Source organism: Phytophthora parasitica, assembly GCF_000247585.1.
Source record: "Phytophthora parasitica INRA-310 unplaced genomic scaffold supercont2.4, whole genome shotgun sequence".
Lineage (NCBI taxonomy): Eukaryota > Oomycota > Peronosporomycetes > Peronosporales > Peronosporaceae > Phytophthora > Phytophthora nicotianae.
Genome location: NW_008648990.1, coordinates 2,733,849 through 2,748,172, shown reverse-complemented (window position 1 = coordinate 2,748,172; position 14,324 = coordinate 2,733,849). Strand labels below are relative to the sequence as shown.

General features: G+C 53.5%; 5 protein-coding genes across 5 annotated transcripts; 2 read left to right on the top strand and 3 right to left on the bottom strand.

Moving 5' to 3' along the window:
• Nucleotides 1-27: 27 nt before the first annotated feature.
• PPTG_21376 (hypothetical protein) lies at nucleotides 28-153 on the top strand (the record flags this gene model as incomplete). Its single annotated transcript, XM_008896630.1, has 1 exon — nucleotides 28-153. The coding sequence occupies one exon, from the start codon at nucleotides 28-30 to the stop codon at nucleotides 151-153; it is 126 nt and encodes a 41-aa protein (XP_008894878.1).
• Nucleotides 154-903: 750 nt separating this feature from the next.
• PPTG_03740 (hypothetical protein) lies at nucleotides 904-1,604 on the top strand (the record flags this gene model as incomplete). The annotated part of the gene is made up of 3 exons (XM_008896429.1): nucleotides 904-1,346; nucleotides 1,414-1,486; nucleotides 1,548-1,604. 3 exons carry the CDS (start codon nucleotides 904-906, stop codon nucleotides 1,602-1,604), a joined length of 573 nt encoding a protein of 190 aa, XP_008894677.1.
• Nucleotides 1,605-1,629: 25 nt separating this feature from the next.
• On the bottom strand, nucleotides 1,630-3,963 carry PPTG_03739 (hypothetical protein; the record flags this gene model as incomplete). Its single annotated transcript, XM_008896428.1, has 1 exon — nucleotides 1,630-3,963. One exon carries the CDS (start codon nucleotides 3,961-3,963, stop codon nucleotides 1,630-1,632), a length of 2,334 nt encoding a protein of 777 aa, XP_008894676.1.
• A 67-nt stretch (nucleotides 3,964-4,030) lies between these two features.
• Nucleotides 4,031-5,731, bottom strand: PPTG_03738 (hypothetical protein; the record flags this gene model as incomplete). Its single annotated transcript, XM_008896427.1, has 1 exon — nucleotides 4,031-5,731. The coding sequence occupies one exon, from the start codon at nucleotides 5,729-5,731 to the stop codon at nucleotides 4,031-4,033; it is 1,701 nt and encodes a 566-aa protein (XP_008894675.1).
• An 8,005-nt stretch (nucleotides 5,732-13,736) lies between these two features.
• On the bottom strand, nucleotides 13,737-14,181 carry PPTG_03737 (hypothetical protein; the record flags this gene model as incomplete). Its single annotated transcript, XM_008896426.1, has 2 exons — nucleotides 13,737-13,820; nucleotides 13,897-14,181. 2 exons carry the CDS (start codon nucleotides 14,179-14,181, stop codon nucleotides 13,737-13,739), a joined length of 369 nt encoding a protein of 122 aa, XP_008894674.1.
• Between the last annotated feature and the right edge of the window lie 143 nt (nucleotides 14,182-14,324).

Below are 14,324 nucleotides of genomic sequence, written 5' to 3'. Positions count from 1 at the left end.
AAGAGCGATCTCAAGAAGCGTTTTGAGATGACCGACAGCGGCAAGTGTGCGTTCGTATTGGACATCGAGCTGGTGTACAACACCGATGGCAGTGCGACGATGTGCCAACGACGCGTGTCCCATGGGAGTATTTGGCGATACGACCCCTACTAATTTCAAAGCAAAAAGTATTTATTTAGTGTACTCTTCACAAAAATGATTACAACACAAAAAAACTTAAGCTGAATGAACAGGTAAATTCCGCTCACAAGTAACTGGATTTTTAAATCTGAACGGAATTTTCTAATGATGAGGCCCTATTAATAACAACAACAAAAAGCAAGTCTACCAGTTTGGTAAACAAAGTCGTGCTTTGCCCGATGAAGCTCTGAAATTTAGCAAACCTACGGAGGATACCTGACGACGCATCTCCTGCGCCTGCTTCGCAGCCGCAGCATCTGCTAGTTGCTTTTATCACCCTTTCCTAGCCACTGACGCAGCGGCAGTGAAGTTGAATGTATCATAGTGAAGAGGCTGTTACATGCACCGATGCGGGAGTAGAGTAGGTTTTATATTTATATTTCTATCAATGAAGCTTATGAGCCGGTCACCTTCTTGCAACCTTGAATAATATTATTAGTACTCGGTCCGGACGACACAGGTAACATTCAGCTAATTTATCAGTTTCACATCAACATCAAAGATCAGAGGTTTATATTACTTATAGTATTTATGCCTATATTTCTAATCGGCATCGCTTTAGACAGGACTTTAATAGCTGACAGAATAATACCTCGAATCGGATCCCTTCTTAACTCTGAAATAAATTTCAGAGAAATCACATCGTATCAAGTACGACAGGATATCACGATACGAGCTCAACTTAGACAATTTAATCTGTATATCCCACGGAATCAACCAATTATGGAGTGGCTGTTTGGGTCAACCTCGCCGGCCGCTCCACCGGTGAGCGCCAAACTGTCGGCGTCCACCACGCAGGGCCGCAGCGCGCCATCCCGTGGTGACGATTCGTGGCACAAGAACCGTGGCAACGAGTTTTTCAAGTCCAAAGACTTCGAGGCTGCCATCCGCGAGTACTCGCTGGGCATCGAACGGAAGCCCACGGCTACGCTGCACAGCAACCGCTCGGCCGCTTACTGTGCACTGGGGCAGTACCAACTGGCCAAGGCAGATGCCGATGTAGCCATCACTCTGGATCCAGAGTGGGCCAAAACGTACTCGCGGAAGGGCAAGGCGCTGTACGGCATGGCCTCGTACAAAATGGCGGCAGACGCCTATGCCCGTGGCTTGGAACTCTGTTTGCGAGGAGCCGTGGGTGAGGCTCAACAGAGGGACACTGAGCTGGAGTGGGTACATCTCTTGTTCTTTATGGCATCGTAATAGGCTGATCAACTTTTGCTGTATGACAATTAGAGCACTCAAGCGCCAGACGGACAGCCAGGCTGAAGCGTATCTCCGTTTATTAGAGGAAAACAACCAACTCAAAGTAGGACGGCCATTGTGTGTGTTTTATAGTGAGGGACTGAGTGGAATTGCATGTATTACAGAGGCAACTGGAGGATTACCAGCACATGTTTGGCGAGTGGACGAAGAAGGAAATGTGACTATTAATATTGTATCATATTCACCCTAAGCCTGCACGGACTTGTGCTGTATTTCGCGAGCCTGACCGTTTGCTTTTTTCTTCTTCTGGAGCAATTTCCTACTGAGCTGCTGCTGTTTCTTCCTGTTTTGACGACGTCGTGCGTCTGTATCTTGGTAAAAGGCGGCATCAGGGTAGCCGCTGGCCCAGACGCGATGATCTAATTGCAGATTTTCCACACGTGCGTCTGGAATCTCCCATGGATCGAAGCTCTCACTGTGAACGAGTACACTTTGGATAGAGGAACGTACAAGTTTGGCGATATGCAACAGCTTGTCATGAGAGATTGGAGCCGATGTATCAAATGGCGTCGCTTTCAATGCCATTTTTTTGCCGAGTTGAATGAGCAGATTACGACAGTGGCGACATCGAGAAATGGCTGCTGTGCGGTGGACTTGTGTGACAGCTACGACGAGTTCTTTATCTCTTGTTGTCGAGAGATACGAGATGCGTTTGTTGCAGTCTGCTACCACGTTTGAGAGCTTCTTCATGACTGTTGCGAATCCGTCGCAAGTTAATTTACGATACTTTTCTTGCGACACAACTGTTTCCAGCTTTGTCAGCACTCGCTTTGCCTCGGGAGATAGTCCACAAAGCGGAGGGTGAACAGCGCAGTCTTGCTGCTCACTATGAGCTACGACAGGACCCTCGCTGACTTCGTCGTCTGAAGGTTGCAAGCTTTCTTCGTCTGGCGTGGATGGTTGCAGATAAAACACTGAATCATCATCTTCGTGGGTTTCTTGGGTTTCGCACATGCAAATACGGCAACGCTGGATCAAATTCTCAAGTGCTTCGTCAGATAAACAGAGTAAGCTGAGGTTCCCTCTGTCTCCCGTGCTGTTCTCAAGAAGCTCTTGCTGTGGGATTCGAGTTGAGAAAGTACAAGACGATCTGGTGATTCCAGTGCAGTCGATTTGCAGAGCTTGTTCAGTCAGTATGGCAGTCATGGTGACCTTGACGTTCAAAGATGCAGACTTGATGTCGTCCATTTCGCATGAAGCAGTTGAATCATCGAGAGGTTCATTGGAGTCGACAGAACGGCAGAAGCTACGGCGAAACGCCGACAATGGAATTTGGCCAGTGCTCTCACAAAAATCGAGCATACAATGCAGCACCCGCCGCGTCGTCTCCACCACGTCACTGTCTTCACTCACGTCGCTTACAAGAGAGCCACATTGCGCCAGTTGACCATGCTGCTCTTCAAACCGAAGAAAATCATACAGTAGACGCTCGTTGTTGTCCATAGCTTGATTCGGAGATATAGAAGACGCTTCCTTATTTTCTGGGAACGCAGATCTACACGACTCAATGTCCGAAGTGCCAGTAAAGAGAATGACTTGGTCTGTTGCGAGTGCACTGGATTCCTCCAACTCCAGTGATAAACTCTCGTTGGATATAGTGACCGACTGTACTTGCGCTTTTCTCGTGGCTGCAATGTCAATCTCGGCGGCAATAGCAATGGCACTCACGTGACGTAGAGGATTAAATTGCACCGGCGTTCTCGGTGTTGCATTCGCCGCTTCTTCAAGCGACACAAAGTAATACACCACGCTGCGATGCCTGTTTGTACATGAACTCTCCATCTTCTTCTCATTACCCACTGCGTTCCCCACACTGCACACTCGGAGCTGATTGTCTTCCAGGAACATATGAAAAAATTCCTCGGTCGATAGAGACTTTGAGCTACTGGTACCGGTCCCTCTGTCAGGATCTAGAGTCCAGCGCGACAAGTCGTGGAAATGATGCTGCCACGTCGACAAAAACTGCTCTGCCCCCAGACAATCGTCGCAGTAGCACGGCATGGGGGTCCCGTCACTACAGGGAGGTGTACCACTGGGTAGACGACAATTGTGCAGTTCTTGCTGACGCTTCTTCCATCTCCGGTATGTGGTTGTGACGGTGGCTGGGACTGTGAGAGCGTATAGATTACTCTCGGCTGCAAGAGCACCACGTTTGCTTGGATTGATGGGTAGTTTAACACCAGCAACATGCTGAACGATGCGTCGCTGGTTTCGTAGGTTGTTGTTCGCTAATACAGCCAACAAAGAGACCGCACTACGGACTGTTTCCTTCTTGTAGAGAAAGTTTGTTGATAATAGAGACAGCTTCGAAACAGTTGAATATCGTGGTCGGTCTTGATTGTCTGGTGGTTGGATGAGCAGTCTACCGATGAGCGACTGGGCCTGGGGAAATGCCTCAGCGAGTAACGCAAGCGACTGCAGAATGGCACTACAGTCGTCCAACACAGCGGTCGCGAAGAGATCCGTGCACAACTCGTTGAGCGTGCGCTGCAACTCGACATCCACGCTGTTGTTCTGCATTCGCGATCGTGTCTAGCCATTTATTTTCGTTCTAATTGCACATTAATAATACGGCTGTTAGCGACCTCTATCGGATGAAGCTGGACGGTGAGTATCCGATGCTCCCATACGAGCGAACGTGTGATCCATCTGGATCTCGCAGCAGATACTCATGGATAAAGTTCAAAAATCGCAGCGCGTACTCAGCAGGTGGAAGTGCAGTGATCTGTCGCTTGTCGACTACAGCCGCCAGCAAGCAGTGCTGCATTTTCCACCCAATGTTGTAGTGCTGCAAGATGTCTACAAACCCGAGATAGTAGACGGTGGACTGATCTGCCGACACCACAGCGTTGTGTGCCAGATTGTCCATAATATCGGGCTCAATACGACGATTGTAATGCCGAATGCCGAGCAGGCAGCTATAGTCCATAATTCCCAGCTCCTGGAGAAATCCACAGTCGCCGGTGACCTGAGCGAGCAGGTTCGCACGGGTCGTTGGATTCACACAAAGAGAGGCACGGCGTATTACAAAGTCGTTGTCGTATCGGAGCGAAGGACGCGAGCTGCCTCGACGCAGCAGTGGCTGCTTCTCTGTAACCTGCCCCAATTCACTGTCCACACTTTGGCTCTCGCTCGACATTCCTTCTTCTTCCTCCTGAGTAATCCCTTCTTCTCTGCCACTTCGGCTCCACTCGCTTGACACTGGTGTTGGGATGCCTTCTTGGTATCGGAAATTCGACTGGTGGAAAATACCCTTAAGATCGTAACGCTCGTCAACCGGACCATCGGGAAAGATATTCTCCATCACGACGAAAAACATCTTGTTCCAGCCTACGGGAAGCTGCATCGAGTGGCAGCCTAGGAAGCGACACAAGAGCGAGTTCGGCTGTTTCAGAATATACTGGTGGAACAATGGGAGCACCTCAAGTAGGAACGAGTGCTCTCTCTTCGTCATCGTCTTGACCAGATACTTGCGGTCGCTCGTAAAGTAGAACAACATCCCAGACTTGCCCTCCGACGCACGCTCCAGTAGAGTATCAGCGAACGATTGCTCGTACATTTCGTTGTCGATTCCACAGATTTCACGGATGTTCTGGAACACTTTCGGAGCATAATCAGTAAAGCCCAGCTTCTCATAATACCGGTACTCGCCGTTGTACACTGTAGTCGCCAAGCGTTTCTTCTCGTGGTACAGACCGGCTGAATCCCCCTCTTCCATCTGTAAAAATGACAGCGCGGCAGTGCGATCAAGTGAGCCGAAGCGATCCCGAGCCAAACTCAGCAGCGGCGAACGTAAGCTGTCTGCAGGTGACTCGCAGATGCTGCAACGGATCCCTGCAGTCGTGTATCGCATGAGATCTTTACGCAAAGCGGCACTGAAATGCTCTGTACTCGTCGAGTCTCCAGCTCCTCGCTCAGATTTCGAGAGGTTATTCTCGCTCGAGAAATTCTGGTACAGCTCCGTGTTGAGAATCCATACAATGAGCAACAGCACCGGGTACGATCCAAACACCAACGCGAAGGCGAGCTCGAAATGCTTCGCCATTTTACCATCGAATTCTTGGAGATATGCTGCGTAATACAGCGCGGCACAGGCCACCCAATGGCCTGCAAATATCAGTAAATAGCGGTAATACTGCATTAAATTGCGGCGCTTGGCGCGATATGTGACGTCCAGTTGGCGTCTGACGAAGCGGAAGCTCGCGAATAGCAGGACAGCAAAGGACAACACGCAGGTGGCGACCACAATACCGAAGACGAAGATCCAGTTGGCTGTGTTCACTTGCATCGGGTGCTTAGTGCGCTTGACCCAGCAGACGTTGAGTGGTGAGAGGCCATAGAGATTCAGTTGGCGAAGTAGCAGTGAAGACACGGCGCTCACGCTCCACACACTGTAGCAACAAACCACAATAGAGCAGCGTTAGTAAGTCAATATCTACTAGACTACATTAGCGGCACGTACATGGTGTGGTAGGCCCAAGACTTGCAGCTGTAGCCCATCCAGGGGTTCACGAGCGCCACGAGCAGGTCGAGCGAGAGCATGAGGTACCAGCAGACGCCCGCCAGGAGGAAAAACTGGTTGAAAGGACCCAATATGGAGCACTGCCAATGGATCATTTCGTCGTCCTCAGGCGCCACGTCCTGCCGCTGCAGCGCGAAGGCGAAGATGAAACCGGTGCACATGACGAGTCCGCATCCCGCGTGCCAGACGACGAGATCGGCGGCCGGATGTTGCGCCTTGATGTTGGGCACGAGGAAGTAGGAAGACACTAGCAAAAGGTACACGACGAACCCCAGAATTCCCACCAGCAGATACAACTGCGCACTCTGGGTCACATCAAGCGCCTCGTAAGCCCCCATTGCTTCCAGGAACAATTTCAGACTTAAACGATATTGTAATTATTGTAATGCAACGAGAAAATAATACATTTAAAATATATCCAACGATTAAAATCGTTCATTTTAAATGCAAAACAATATATTGTTTTATTTGATTTCCATTCTATATTTAACAAAATCTTGACAATAATTCTGTAAGATTGTTGCTAAAAGAAACTATTCTAAAAAAAATCAGCCATGACCTGATTAGGGGTTCTCAATTGTGCAGCAGCAAGTTATTTTTTCTATTTCCAACAATAAAAATTTGCTGAGCCTAGCAACGTTAAATACGATAAACAAGACGTAAAATACCACCGCTACGCGAAAGGGGAAACGGAGAAGGAGTCAGCTAAAGAGAAGAAAAAGAAGAAGACGAGGGAGGAGAATAAGGAGCGGGAGATGGGACATTTCGATTAATCTCCATGAAGGGCAATCTGCTTACTTGTTCAATTATCATTGTAAAAGCTTAAGAGCAGCTCGAAATCGCATGCGCTGAAAAAGGATCAGCGGCTGCGGAAATAGGAGCATAATCTATATTAGAGCATAGCACCGAACAAGTGTAATAGTATTGCTCGCATCAGCGAATATTCCGACTTTGTAGTGACCGTAAGCGCCTAGAATCCAGACTAAACGCCTTGGCCCTCTACACGAGCACGTCACACGAAAACCACACAGTCAGGTTCTTTGACTTTCCGTAAGCTGAATATACCGCCAATTTCCCGCCTTCGCCTTTCGCTAATGTGCATTTCACGTTCAACTAAATAGAGACAGTATCTTCTGGTTGCTGAACCTTTCGGTTATTGCGAATCTTGTTCGGATCTGTCATCATCAGCAATTACATAACACGACTTGTGTCATCGAAATAGAAAGGTAATTCTGTACCGCCGACGTTGTCGAAATACTCCAACTCTCGGTTAGCCTTCCGCATCGGTTTGTACAATACCCCTTTCAGGACCGTGGGTTTCTAGAAAGAAGGATTCGAAGACGTGCAATTCAAAATCATAACGACACCAAGACGGAGCACAATAACAGGGTCAAGACCGTCGACAAGATGTCAGAATCTACCATGCCATATTAATACAGCAGCGACTAGTACCGTATCGCGTTGTCGTAGAGCGACTAGGTCATCTTCATTTCCTTCAAGTAGTCCATAACGTACATCTGTAAAATACACCTGGTTGCTCGTCTATTCCACCGAAACAGTACCATTTGAGCTTCTCAAATCAATCAATTGTCGTGGAGCAACACAAACAGCGACAGAGTTGGAGAGGTATGTGGCAGGACTTAGGATTTCACCAAACCGACACGCTAAAAGTGAGTGGTTCACAAAGTTTCTACCTTGGAAAAACACGGTAGTTCCTCCCTCTTTCAAATCTTTTGAGGGTAATAATCGCGTTACCGACATATCCTTAACATACAAATATGAAGCGGAGCTGGTTGATGCATCCATTCCATTGTTTGTGACACGGATAGTCACGTTCCCAGATGAGTCTCGTGGTACCGCACAGGAAATCATAGTGGGATTGATAAACGTAGCAGGAACCTTTACTGAGCGGAAGTGTGACGGGCCGTTGTCACACAACAGCTACCGTGTCCACCACGGTAGCCAATCAACACGTAGAACAGAGTAAATGGCTGGCGCGGTCTCTCGTGTCGAGACCGCGTCGCTAACTATCAATCTCAGAGTCGTATTTGCCTGCTTCCTCGATCCTTTCAGTGTACGCTACAGTAACGGTACTTCAGTCCCGTTACATCTGGTAGCACTTTGTAATCCGTCCAACGCCCACGATCAAGATGAACGACACGTCGATGAGCGACGCGTCCAGGATGACCAGCACGTCACTAGAACACGCAAGTTTCCCCCACCTGTCCTCGATTGAGTGGGAAGCGTTACACCGACTCGCTGCTGCATCCGGCGATGCTGCCATCCAGACTCTGCTGACGACCGGCACTGAGGAACAACAACGCCTGGCCGCCCAGGAATTCATGGCGCGTGAGCTCGCTGACCTCCGTCGGCGAGTGTCGACTCCCACGCAACCCAAAAACAAGACCGACATCGTCAAGTTAGACGTCTCTACCTATAACGGTGAAGGCGCTGGCCGCCTTCACTTGAACCGGTGGTTCTGTGAGATTGACATCGCTGTTGACGCTCGGCAACTGTCCACCGAGCTCGCGAGGACTCGTTTCCTCCTCTCCAAGTTATGGGGAAAGGCGAAAGAGTGGGCACTCGGTAAGCTCGTCGCCGACGCCACCTGCTTCCCGACGATGGCGTCCATGAAGTCCGACCTCCGGCTCGCGTTCGAGCCACCTCAAGACGAGAACGTCCAGCGGTCCGCCTTCCTATCGCTGAAGCAGGGACGCATGTCCATGCTCGAGTACATTCAGCACACTCGGCATCTGGTGTCGTGCATCCCGTGGACATGGCGACTCAGGTCCACGTCTTCGTCTCGGGACTGAACGCTGGCTACCAGCGTTTCTACTTGACAAGGAAACCTCCATCCACACTCGAAAAGGCCTTCGTGATTGCTTTGTGCGAAGACTACAGTGTCACGGCGTCGCAAGCATTCGACGTCTCGAGGCCTTTGGCTCACGAACCCGGTCCCGAACCGATGGAGGTGGATACGATTCAACACTATGGCGGACGTCGGGTGCCGACGTCATCCAGTTCGTCAGGTTCGTCGCGCTCGTTGCAGTCTTCACGACGCACCCCGCGTCCGCTGGGTTGCTTCCGCTGTAAGAAGCTTGGACACCGCGCGGCAGTTTGCCGCGCTCCAGCTCCTGTTGTGGCGACCGTCACGACCCAGTCCGACGCGACTATTACCCCTCCAGCAAAAAACGACGACGACCAGTAGGTGCGGGGCGCCCTACTGGCTCTGACAAAGGGGATGGGTCCCTGGTGGCGGAACCTCCTCCTAGCCCTCCTGTGCTTCACGCACATCTATCGGCCACCACCTCCGGCAGTGACTCGAGACTGATCGTGCTCAGTCTCCACGTTGAGGGAGCCGCACGACCTATTCGTGCGCTCCTGGACTCAGGCGCGACGAACAACTTCTTTCGCGCCGAAAGCCTGTCGGTACTGCCACCGGGCACGAGCGTCCGCGAGGGACCCGGCTATATGGTCGTCAAGTATGCTGACGGCAAGCCGCGCCGAGTGCCTCGGCGCGCAGCCACCTTCGCGTACGAGTTCGACGGCTTCAATGACTCCGATGAGTTTCTGGTGATTGAGCTAAGCGGAGCCTTTGACTGTGTCTTTGGCATCCCATGGCTTGCTCGCCACCAACCTCACATCGACTGGCTGACGGGCACAGTCCGCCCACGCGACATCGATGTGAATGTGGTGCTGTCGTTCCTGAACGGCACGCCCAACCATTGGCCACACGCTGCTGTCGTGGATTCGGAAGCCATGACCACCGTTGCGCCTGAAGTGAGCGATGGCTTTTCATGTGCAGCGTGTGCGCACGCAGCTTGTGCCAGTCCTGAACACGCATCTCAGGACGTGCCGGACGCGGTCGAGCAGGGGCTCCCGCGTCCCGACGAGCAGCGGCTCGAGAAGAGAGACGGGGTTAAGCGTGGTCTCCCACGCGTGGTCGAACAGGGTTTCCCGCGTGTGGTCGAGCGGGAGCTCCCCGAAGAAGTGGATATGGTAGAGCATGGGCTCTCACACACGGTTGAGCATGGGCTCCCGCGGGTGATCGAGCGGAAGCTCCCTGATGATGTGGACGCGGTCGCCTCAACAGGCCCGCGTCCTGGCTCCGATGATGTGTTCCGGCGCCTGAGTACAACAGACGTGATCGAGAATGGTCTCTCATGGTCTGCCTCCCCACGACCGGTTCGTCGCCGCGGCCGTCGTAACCCGCGGCGACCCCGCGTGTCCTCGTCAGACTCGGACTCAACCGACACGGAGGTCATCTCGGTTCTGGTTGGAGATGAGTCATCGATTTCGCCACGAGTCCACGACGTTGAAGTCGCACGTCCGCCGTGTGACGCCTCTGGGATCGTGCAGCTATCTGGATTGTCGTGGAAACATTTCCTCCGCGACCTGAAGCGTGGTGACATTGAGCAAATTTGTCTGATCGTCGCGGAATCTACATCCATCGCGACTGTCGAAGCCGGATTCGCGTCCGCCGATCGGTCGCGCCCCAACGGAGCTGAGCCGAAGAGCACTCGCGAAGCGCGTTATGTCGCTCAGTCGTTGCCGGCCCTCGAAGCGTCCGGCAACCCAGTCGCTCCACTAGTCCGCGAGTTTATGGATGTCTTCCCTGACAAGGTCCCAGCTGTTCTCCCGCCGGACCGCAGTGTTCGACACGATATTGACCTCGTGTCCGGAGCAAAGTATTGTGTGACGCGGCAGTGGCCGCTTCCCCGCGACCAAGTGAAAGCTATTGACGAATTCTTCGAAGGTCGTCGGCAAGCCGGTCACGTACGCGAAAGCCTTTCTCCCCACTCCAGTCCCACCTTCTGTGCCAAGAAAGCGACCGGCGGGTGGATAATCGTCCACGCCTTCAACAAGCTCAACGACTTCACCATTCCGGCGCAGACCCCGATTCCGCGCAAGGACATGGTGCTCGACGCCATGTCGGGCAGTACCATCTACAGCACCATCGATCTGATGGACGGTTTCTATCAGATCCTGATGCGCGAGAGCGACGTGCCGCTTACTGCAGTGAGCACGCCCAGTGGTATGCTGTGCGAGTGGCTCGTGATGCCGCAGGGGCTGAAGAACGCCCCTTCCACCTTCAATCGGATGGTCTCCAACCTATTACGTCCGTATCGCGACTTTGCTCCTAGCTACTTCGATGACATCTTCATTCACAGTCGTGCCGCTGACGACACGACGGACACGGTGGTACATCTACGACACCTGCGCAAGGTGTTCGAAGTGATGCGAGAGAACAAGCTTTATGCAAATTTGAAGAAGTGCATATTCTGCGCTCCTGAGATCCCAGTACTGGGAGCTACGTCAGCAAGGACGGGGTCCGTGCTGACCCAGTGAAGATCGCGGCCATTTGTGATTGGCTGATGCCACAAGACCAGAAGCAGCTGAGGCAGTGGCTGGGGCTCGCGACGTATCTCCACCACTACGCAAAGAACTTCGCCGAGACCGTATGACCGCTATCACAACTCCTCAAGGCGGACGCCACGTGGTCGTGGCGTCCCGAGCACCAGGCGGCGTTCGACGCGGTGAAGACGAGCTTATCCACCGCGCCCGTACTCATGCTCCCTGATCACTCGAAGCCGTTCCATGTGGTCTGCGATGCAAGCGACTATGCCATCGGGCGCGCCCTAATGCAGCTCGACGACGAAGGGCGCGAGCGAGTGGTTAGCTACCAGTCGCGCCAGCTGAAGCCGGCGGAGCGTAATTACCCCGTCCACGATAAGGAGCTCCTAGCGATGCGCTATGCACTCATCAAGTTTCGCGTGTACCTCTTGGGGCGAACAGACCTTCGCCATCTACACCGACCATGCTTCGTTACGCTTCTGACTCGGCGCGGCGCCGCCTGTCGACGCGTAGCCGTTCTCGCATCGACCGACACGGCCTTGACGGTGATCTACTAACTTTTCACGTTGATCGTGACGACCCTCCACGTATCGTCATCCCGCTGGATGACGATCTTCGATCTCATCTCATTCACGAGTTCCATGACTCTCCGAGCAGCGGCCATCTCGGACGCGAGAAGACACTCGCGTCGCTCTCGCGAGACTTCTATTGGCCGCACATGCACAAATGGGTGCGCTCCTGCGAAGCGTGCCAGCGTGTGAAGCCCTCGCATTCGAAACAAACTCCACTCCGTTCACTCGAGGTGGCTACCGCGCCGTGGTCGTCTGTTAGCATGGACTTTGTGTTCGGTCTCCCGCGTGACGCACAAGGACGTACCGGAATCCTTGTCTTCGTCGACCGATTCAGCAAGATGGTCCATCTTGCTCCGGTTCCAGCGACCATCACCGCGAAACAGTCGGCGGCGATCTTCCTGGATACTGTCTACCGCCATCATGGTCTCCCGTCTTCGATTATCTCCGACCGCGATCCCCGCTTCACAGCGGCATTCTGGCAAGAGCTGTTCCTCCTCCTCGGGACGCGGTTGAAGATGTCCACCGCGTCGCATCCAGAAACGGACGGCCAGACCGAGCGGACTAACCGAGTTGTCGAAGACGTCTTACGCAGCTTCGCTACTTCATTCAAGTCCTGGAGCTCCTTCCTACCGATGGTTGAGTTCGCGATCAACAATGCTGTCCACGCGTCGACGGGGTTCACCCCGTTCTTTATCAACTATGGGCGACATCCCCGTATTCCTGCCCTCCTCGGGATGGAGCGCTCCATCCCCGATAATGCTCAGACTGACGACGCCGGTTCCACTTCGGTCAACGTTCTGACGCGGCACGGCTCTCTCACAGCCCGACCTGGCATGCGAACGCGTGCCGCCACACGGACGGCACCATCACCAGTTGCCGAATGGACATCCCGGGCGCTGATCAATCCCCGTCAACGTCGTCGAGCGGTCGAACTGCAGCCTTCTCCTGACTCGGCACCAGTCGCCGAGCCACCGCCAGCGAATTTCGATCCCAATCCAGAGCCGCAGCCGCGCGACATCGCGGCTGCTCACGGTTTCGTCGACCAGCGCGACTCAATTATCCGATATGTGCGAGACGCGATCGCGACTGCTGTCGATCGCCAGAAAGAATATGCTGATCAACGTGGTCGTAAAAATTTGGAGCGCTTCAATGTTGGTGATCGTGTATTACTTTCGACCTTGGGAATTACTCCTACATCCGTGACGTATTTGGGCGCCAACAAGTTGGCACCGAGATTTATTGGACCATTCAAGATCGTGAAGGTATTAGGTGATGCCTACACGTTGCAGCTTCCTACGGCTCTACGTCTGCATCCTACCTTCTACGTTGGCCGGCTCCGACGATACCACCCGGCGACTATCCCCAGCGACGCGGTGGACCCTCCGCGTCCGCATACCGGCGATCTTCCCACCCGTCGCGCGGCCGCTGCACCCGACGACGCAAGTCCTGATTCTCCCGCTCCAGATCCTCCACGCGCTGGCGCAGACGCCGCATCTCCGCGGCGTACTCCCACCCGCGCCGATCCTCCATTCGAACGCGACGGTCCGGCGCCACTTGTTGACACGGCAGGGCATGCTCGCCATATCGTCGACCGTATTCTGAACCACGCTGATCCCCGCGCCATTCTGATTCCTCACAGCGGCGCTACTTGGTGCGCTGGTTGGGCCCCATGCCGGATAGCTGGGAGCCTCGTGACGTCCTCCTCGCTGATTTTCCGGACCGTAGCGGCGTACGAGACGGACCTCGCACCGGTGACGGATCGCGCTGAGGACGCGCCCGTCCGGCGCGCCTAGCCTCGTCCAAGGCTCGCTGGTAACGTCCGATCACGTCCCTCTCCACTTCAGTCACAGGAACTGCCTCCACAATGCGGCGCCACTCTTCACGATCCGGTCGCGTGACACCAAGCTCGCGACAGTGCGGACACCCATCTTCGAAATGCGCGATGCAGCACCGGCGATCTTGGTCCCACGACAGGCGACAGACTTGTCCAGCTAGCTCACCGACGGACAACCGAGCGTGATCAGCTTCACGCTTTTTCAACATGGTTTCGAACGCCTCGCGACCCTCCAGGTTCCACCGCTTCACGAATGCTGTCCACACACGATCGAGCGACCTGATGGTCACGGTGGGCGTCACCGTGACGGGCTTGCCACGCGTCGCCCGGAACCGTTCAAACAACCGCTTCATCTCGTCCGGGCCGCGCGCGTCGCGGAAGGCGCTGCAATCGTGCAGCGCCCATCGTTCCAGCTCCTCCCCCATGGTCGTCGCTTCTTCGCCAGCTTCTGCCATCTCGACTCCAAACGCCAAGTGTTACGTGTTCTCTATCTGAAGTGGGGGATGGTGTGACGGGCCGTTGTCACACAACAGTGTGGTGGAGTGGGATTCGCAAAATCGCGTTGCGATCCACTCGGACACACAGTGCCCTGGACTGC